At 36.3% G+C, this 7,500-nt stretch overlaps 1 protein-coding gene across 1 annotated transcript in view; it reads right to left on the reverse strand.

The window, feature by feature from the left end:
• nan (transient receptor potential cation channel subfamily V member nanchung) overlaps positions 1-7,500 on the reverse strand; it is a 208,831-nt gene that overhangs the window by 19,901 nt on the left and 181,430 nt on the right. The window contains exons 12-13 of the mRNA XM_068381153.1: positions 488-721; positions 1-24 (exon numbers count right to left, since the gene is read on the reverse strand). The exon at positions 1-24 is cut by the window's left edge and continues 155 nt beyond it. Coding sequence (XP_068237254.1) covers positions 1-24; positions 488-721 — 258 coding nt within the window. The remainder of the gene's footprint in view (positions 25-487; positions 722-7,500) is intronic.

Genomic DNA, 7,500 nt, shown 5'->3' on the forward strand with positions numbered 1-7,500 from the left:
TGAGCTTCCGATCGTCACGGAAACCTGAAAAGAGATTGTAATGTTAGATTTATTTCGTATTCACCATTATATGCCATTTATAGAGGTTAATCACATTGCTAGACGAAAGTGTTATTAAGAAAAAGTTAATGAAAAATCTTTTTTTTTTTTTTCATCTTCGCCTTCAACGATGTCAAATTGATAGAGGTTAATTTACAGTGCTATAAAAAAGTTTTATTAACAAGAAATTCATGAAAAACCATTTGATTTTCATTTTTTTTTAACCTCTTTGCCTTCAACGATGTCAAATTTATAGAGGTTAATTACAGTGGTAAACAAAAGATTTATTAACAATAGATTAAAGAAAAAACTTTTATTTTTTTATTTTTTTTTTTACCTCTTCGCCTTCGACGATGTAAATTTTAGAGGTTAATTACAATGGTAAACAAAAGATTTATTAACAATAGATTAATGAAAAAACTTTTTTTTTATTTATATTTTTTTTAACCTCTTCGCCTTCGACGATGTACTGCACTGTGACCGCGTCCTCGGGCAGCGAGGTCACGAGGTCGTTCCCTAGAAGCGGGTGGTAGTACTCGACCGTCAGGCCTCCTCCTTCAACTGGGCCCACTGTGACGTTCGGAAGCGTGAAAATGGGAGACGAGGACGATGAGGCGATGTTCAGGGGGATATCGATGCCAAGACCGAGATTCCTTAGGACCTCCGAAGGATCCGTTGTTACCTGGTTCGAGAAAAAGAGGAATGAAAAGGGAGAGTGATTATTTACTCTTTCTTTCTCAGATCTTACAGTTTTCATATAGTTGGTTTGATATCAGTTACATATAAGAAGTGGAAATACACGGAAAGATAGTCGGACATATTGATATATAAAAACATTAAGGGTACCTGCTTTGCTTTGATTGCTGCTTTCCTGGTCCTATACTACAGGGGAACCCCAATCTCTGTAGGACCTTCACGTTCAGTTTATGTATACATTCGTAGGTATTTAGCATTTGTGACCTGAACGTTTTTCTATGCTTAAAATTCGGACAAAAGAAAATCGTATATTCACTGTGCTAAGTTCAAGCGTTCTTATTCTATTGAGGGTCACATCATGAGTGATCTTGATCCTATTTGATTTACCTCATATCCAGCTTTGTAAAAAAACGTTCCTCTATCAAAATGACAATTTTGACATCATGGTATTTCAAGTAATATACCTGTCCTTGAATCTTTGTCTTTATCCATTATTTTAGGGGTTATGGTGGCCGATATGGTAACATCCCTGACTGGTGAACGCCAGACTGGGGTTCGAGTCGCGTTCAAACTCGTTAGTTCCTTTGGTCGCTGCAACCTCCCCTCACTATCCTTGTGAGCGAAGGATGGGGGTTTTGGGGAGACTATAGGTCTACCTGCTGAGTCATCAGCAGCCATTGGCTCTCCCTCCTTGGTCCCAGCTTGGGTGGAGGGGTCTTGGGTGCTAATCTTATGTATATGTGGTCAGTCTTTAGGACATTGTCCTGCTCAATAGGACAGTGTCACTGTCCCTTGCCTCTGCCATTCTTGAGCGGCCTTTAAGCATTTATGGGAACAGTCACCTTTATACACGGGTACATACATATATTCAATAGCGCAAATGTAAATATCTATGTATGTAGGTAATTTCCGCTTGATACAGATGTCCATGTATTTTTTGACAATCCAAAACGACACTTTACTTACAGGGTAAAAAATCTGACAAAAAAAGTGTTGTTCTTTTCCATCCTTCGGCCGACAGCAGTTTAATCTATTAACTTATAGTTTTCTTCAGTGTTACCTTGAATAATGGGAATATTATTAAATATAAAGGATGGTATAATAACCTAAAGATAAATATTCTGATATCTATGAGACATTTTTGATAGTTAACAAAGAATTTTGATAGACGGTCTGACGTGAGACTCAACGAGACAAGACACACACATATACATATATATTTATATATATATATGTATAATATATATATATATGTGTGTGTGCGTGTGTGTGTGTGTATGTGTGTGTTTTCATTGGCCAACTTCATCCCAACATTGACTTCAGTACCTGGTAGTTAGTACTGCAATAGATTAGATCACAGTGAACTTGAAAATGAGAAGGGGCAAGCAACCTCATGCTACTAATGGGCAAAGGAATAAAGATTATACACACAAAAGTAGGTATATATATATATATATATATATATATTCTCTCTCTCTCTCTCTCTCTCTCTCTCTCTCTCTCTCTCTCTCTCTCTCTCTCTCTCTATATATATATATATATATATATATATATATATATATATATATATATATATATATATATATATATATATATAATAGATGTGTAATAAACGACACTAATAAATGGTATAGTGCACAAGGGGGTCAACGCTCTGCTGATTTATACTTTATCTAGTATTAAGACATGACCCAAATAACGAAAGTTTTAATTAAGAGGTAGGGTTCATCCGTGATTCAACAATTGAAAGATGAACGTGGAACTGATTGTTGAATTTTGATGATTAATTTTACAAAAGCCAATTTTTCCGGCAAAACGAATTAAATTTAACCCGAACGAAAATGAAGAAAGTCGAAGAACTCAAATCCTGAAAAGTTTTCTGAAATTGAATATCATGTTGTCAACGGTTGGATCCTCGTAAGCAATTAGTCGTTTAAAGTTTGATGGCTTTCGTGAGCAGAAAATGTATATGACACATTGCTGCGTAAGAGGGTTCAAAGACTTCTGATTAAATTGCCCTATCAAAACTCCAATAGAGAGAGAGAGAGAGAGAGAGAGAGAGAGAGAGAGAGAGAGAGAGAGAGAGAGAGAGAGAGAGAGAGAGAGAGGTTAACACTGTAGGCTAATGACACTTTAAGAAAAATTGTAAGGGATCAGACAGGTTGATCATATAACCTTATACTTAATCAAAGCAATTATCTTTGACGTGTAGAGAGAGAGAGAGAGAGAGCCTTACTTTATTGCCTTATTTTTTGTTTGGGTTCCCCCAGGTCCCTCAGTGTGAGGCACCTCGTATATCCACCAGAGAGTTGCTAATGCATCTTCCGGTGTATTTTGCATCTTCCAGTCTTGGATGGTCTGGGATGCATCTTAGGTATTTATCGAGCTTATTCTTAAACACATCTACGCTCACTCCTGATATGTTTCTTAGATGAGCTGGCAGCACATTAAATAGTCGCTGCATTATCGATGCTGGTGCGTAGTGGATTAATGTCCTGTGCGCCTTTCTCAGTTTACCTGGAATATTTTTTGGCACTATCAATCTACCTCGGCTTGCTCTTTCTGATATTTTAAGCTCCATGATGTTTTCAGTAATTCCTTCTATTTGCTTCCATGCTTGTATTATCATGTAGCGTTCTCTTCTCCTTTCTAGACTGTATAGTTTTAAAAATTGCAGTCTTTCCCAGTAGTCAAGGTCCTTAACTTCTTCTATTCTAGCAGTATAGGACCTTTGTACACTCTCTATTTGCGCAATATCCTTTTGGTAGTGTGGGTACCATATCACATTGCAGTACTCGAGTGTACTACGCACATAAGTTTTGTAAAGCATAATCATGTGTTCAGCTTTTCTTGTTTTAAAGTGTCTGAATAACATTCCCATTTTTGCTTTACATTTAGCCAACAGTGTTGCTATTTGGTCGTTGCATAACATATTCCTATTTAAAATTACACCAAGGTCTTTAATTGCTTCCTTGTTTGTGATTGTCTCATTATTAGGTCCCTTGTATGCATACACCATTCCTTCTCTGTTTCCATAATTTATTGATTCGAATTTATCGGAGTTAAATACCATCCTATTTATCTCCGCCCATTCATATATTTTGTTTAGATCTCTTTGTAGTGAGTTCCTATCTTCATCACAAGTAATTTCTCTACTTATTCTTGTGTCATCGGCGAAACTTCTCACTACGGAGTTTTCAACATCACAGTCTATGTCTGAGATCATAATAACAAACAGCAGTGCAGCTAATACCGTACCTTGTGGCACACCCGATATTACCTGGGCTTCATCTGATTTCTCGTCATTTGCAACCACTATCTGTTTTCTGTTTTGCAGGAATTCTTTTACCCATTTTCCTATCTTTCCCACAATATTATGCTTTCTCATTTTTTTCTCCAATATGTTATGGTCTACCTTGTCAAAGGCTTTTGCAAAATCTAGATAGATCACATCTGTTTCTTTTTCATTTATCATATTTTTGTATATGTTTTCATAGTGTGCTATCAGTTGGGTCTGTGTACTTTTTCCAGGTACGAAACCGTGTTGACCCATATTAAACAAATTATTTTTTACCAAATGGTTCATTATTTTCTTTTTTATTACCCTCTCATACACTTTCATAATATGTGATGTTAGACTAACAGGTCTATAATTGCTTGCCTCTAGTCTTGATCCACTTTTGAAGATAGGGGTTATAAAAGCTAATTTATGTTTAACATATATCTCGCTCATATCTACACTCTGTCTTAGCAGTATTGCAAGCGGCTTCGCGATAGTGTTTGCAGTTCTTTTTAACAAAATCGCTGGAACTCCATCTGGTCCGGCTGCCGATCCATTTTTAATTTCGTTTATAGCCGTGACAATATCTGCTTCATTAATATCTATATCCGTTAGATATTCAACATTTTCTTCTCTCATTTCTGTTTCATTATTCTCATTCGCAATTCTTGGCGTGAACTCACTCTTATATTTTTCTGCTAATATGTTGCATATTTCCTTTTTTTCATTCGTTAACCGTCCTTCAATTCTTAGAGGGCCTATTTCTAATCTCCCTTTATTCATCTTTTTTGCATAGGAGTAAAGTACTTTGGGGTTTCTTTTTATATTTTGAGGTGTCCTTTCTTCTAAGTCCCTTTTTTCATTTTCTTTCAACTGTATAATCTTTTGTTCTGCATTTTCTATCTTACATTTTATTTCCCTCATTTTCCACACATTTTTTTCTTTTGCAAGATTTTTCTTCCACTTTCTAATTTTCTGAAATAAGATCCTTCTGTCTCTTGGTATGCACGTCTTTTGTTTATTGTTTTTTTTCGGTACATATTTTTCAACAATTTTCTCCAGTATTTTGTACAGTATGTCCGTATTTACCTGTATATTATCACTTATAAATACATTTTTCCATTCTTTATTCAGTTCTTCATTTATTTCTGACCATTTTATATTCTTACTGTAAAAATTATATTTTCCATATCCTTCCCAAAGTTTTGTGCTTTTATTAATTCTGTGATCACTTGCTTTGGAATGAACTATCAATTCTATGACATTGTGGTCTGAAATTCCCGTGTTATACACTATTATTTCTTTAACATAATTCACCTCATTCACAAATACTAGATCTAGGACATTTTCCTTTCTTGTTGGAATGTGGTTTATTTGTTGCATATTATATTCTAATAGCATATCTTGAAGCTTTTCAAATTGCCTCTTATCTTCTGCGCTACTATTACTGTATACATACAACCACTTTCTTCTATCCGTTCTTTCCAATCCACGAAAGGAAAGTTAAAATCTCCGGATAGGAGTATATTCCAGTCTTTATGGTTTCTACATATATCATCTATTTTTTCTATTATTATGTCAAACTCCTTAGTATTTGGGGGTCTGTAAACTACAATATTCACTAGTTTTACAAATTCAAATTCTACCGCAATCAATTCACATTCTGTGTTGCTGTATTTTTCACAGACTTTTCCTTGATTTATGTCTCTTCCATATATTGCGGTTCCCCCCTTGATTCCTATTTTTTCTGTCTGATCTATAAGTTTGGAAACCCTTTATCTGGTCATCACTGCCAGTCTCTTGGGAATACCATGTTTCACTTATATTTAATATATCTATTTTTTCAATTTGGGTTAGTTCTTCTACGAACTCTATTTTCCTTTTAGAGTTACTTGTGACTAAACCCTGTGCATTCATCACTATTATGGTTTGTGTTTCATTCCCATTATTTAATATTGGTAATAATATGGATTCTCCCATGCTTCCTTCCTGTTCCGATATGATGTTCTTTTCTTCATTTCTCGGAATTTTGCCATTAAAAAATCCAACTTTTCCATAAGAGAGAGAGAGAGAGAGAGAGAGAGAGAGAGAGAGAGAGAGAGAGAGAGAGAGAGAGAGATGAAGTTAACACTATAATAACACTAAAAAGTTGTAAGGGACCAGACGGGTTGATCATTTGACCTTATACTTAATCAAAGCAATCATCTTTGGAGAGAGAGAGAGAGAGAGAGAGAGAGAGAGAGAGAGAGAGAGAGAGAGAGAGAGATGAAGTTAACACTATAATAACACTAAAAAGTTGTAAGGGACCAGACGGGTTGATCATTTGACCTTATACTTAATCAAAGCAATCATCTTTGGAGAGAGAGAGAGAGAGAGAGAGAGAGAGAGAGAGAGAGAGAGAGAGAGAGAGAGAGAGATGAAATTGCACTCTCATCTTGAACTGGCTGATGAATAAATAAAAAATTTTCACTAGAGGATTAATAAAGGGAATAGAGGAAAACGAATGGTTTAGTGGACTTACAAAGTATGCAAGATCAAGTGTTGCATTTGGAATGGTTTAAGCCCTGTGACATTAGGACGGACACTCGCGTCTACTTCGTTTCTTCTCTCATCAACTATCTTTATCTTTCCAATGGCCGACTATCATTTAGATGACAAATCCCCGTTTAGGTGAACTACTCCAAACTCGATTTTTAGGATCACATCTATCCGTTCCCCCTTCGCCCGGTCAGGGATTCGAACGCGGATCGCTTAGATTGCTTGATTAGAGCTTCATAACTATGCCCCGAAAGGAGAGAGAGAGAGAGAGAGAGAGAGAGAGAGAGAGAGAGGAGTGGTGGGTGGAAGGAATAAACCAAAATCGTTAGCGCATGCGCATAAATGTCGATTTCTTGAAGCATTGAAAACAGCATACGAAACATACCGCCCTCTACGTTCCTGCAGATGAAAGGAAAACGGCTTACTCACCCACTGGGAGATAAATCCATCAGATGATCTGGAGGTTGGATGTTGAACACCGACGCCCTTTGAATCGTCTTCGCCGAGACTTTTATTTCAAGAGGAAAAAACGCAAGAAACAAAGACCGCCCCAAGAAAGCGGCGTGTTTTCGCAGCAACCTGACTAGAAAAAGATCCTTTGAGAAACAAAAATATACCTCGACGAATTACGTCTCCGCATCTCATTAAAGAAATTTTATAAGTAATTATGCTGAGTAGCCTCATTTCTATCACAGTATATTGAAAGATGTAAGTTCAGATGTAAATGAAGGTATTGGTATTGTCTCGTCGTCAGATAAAAGAGTTTATTTCTGGAACTGTATTCCCGCCTGAATCGGGTGTCAAAGTTTTGCTCAGTTCCGCCATTTGCGCTGTTTCTGTTATTAGCGAATTCATTCAGGAATGACTCAGAGGCAGTCGCTGTCTTATTCATCCACCAAGAACTGTTTTGAAGATGAAATCTCATTAGAAAAATTCCAAGATTCAGA

Source organism: Palaemon carinicauda, chromosome 10, assembly GCF_036898095.1.
Source record: "Palaemon carinicauda isolate YSFRI2023 chromosome 10, ASM3689809v2, whole genome shotgun sequence".
Classification (NCBI taxonomy): Eukaryota; Metazoa; Arthropoda; class Malacostraca; order Decapoda; family Palaemonidae; genus Palaemon; species Palaemon carinicauda.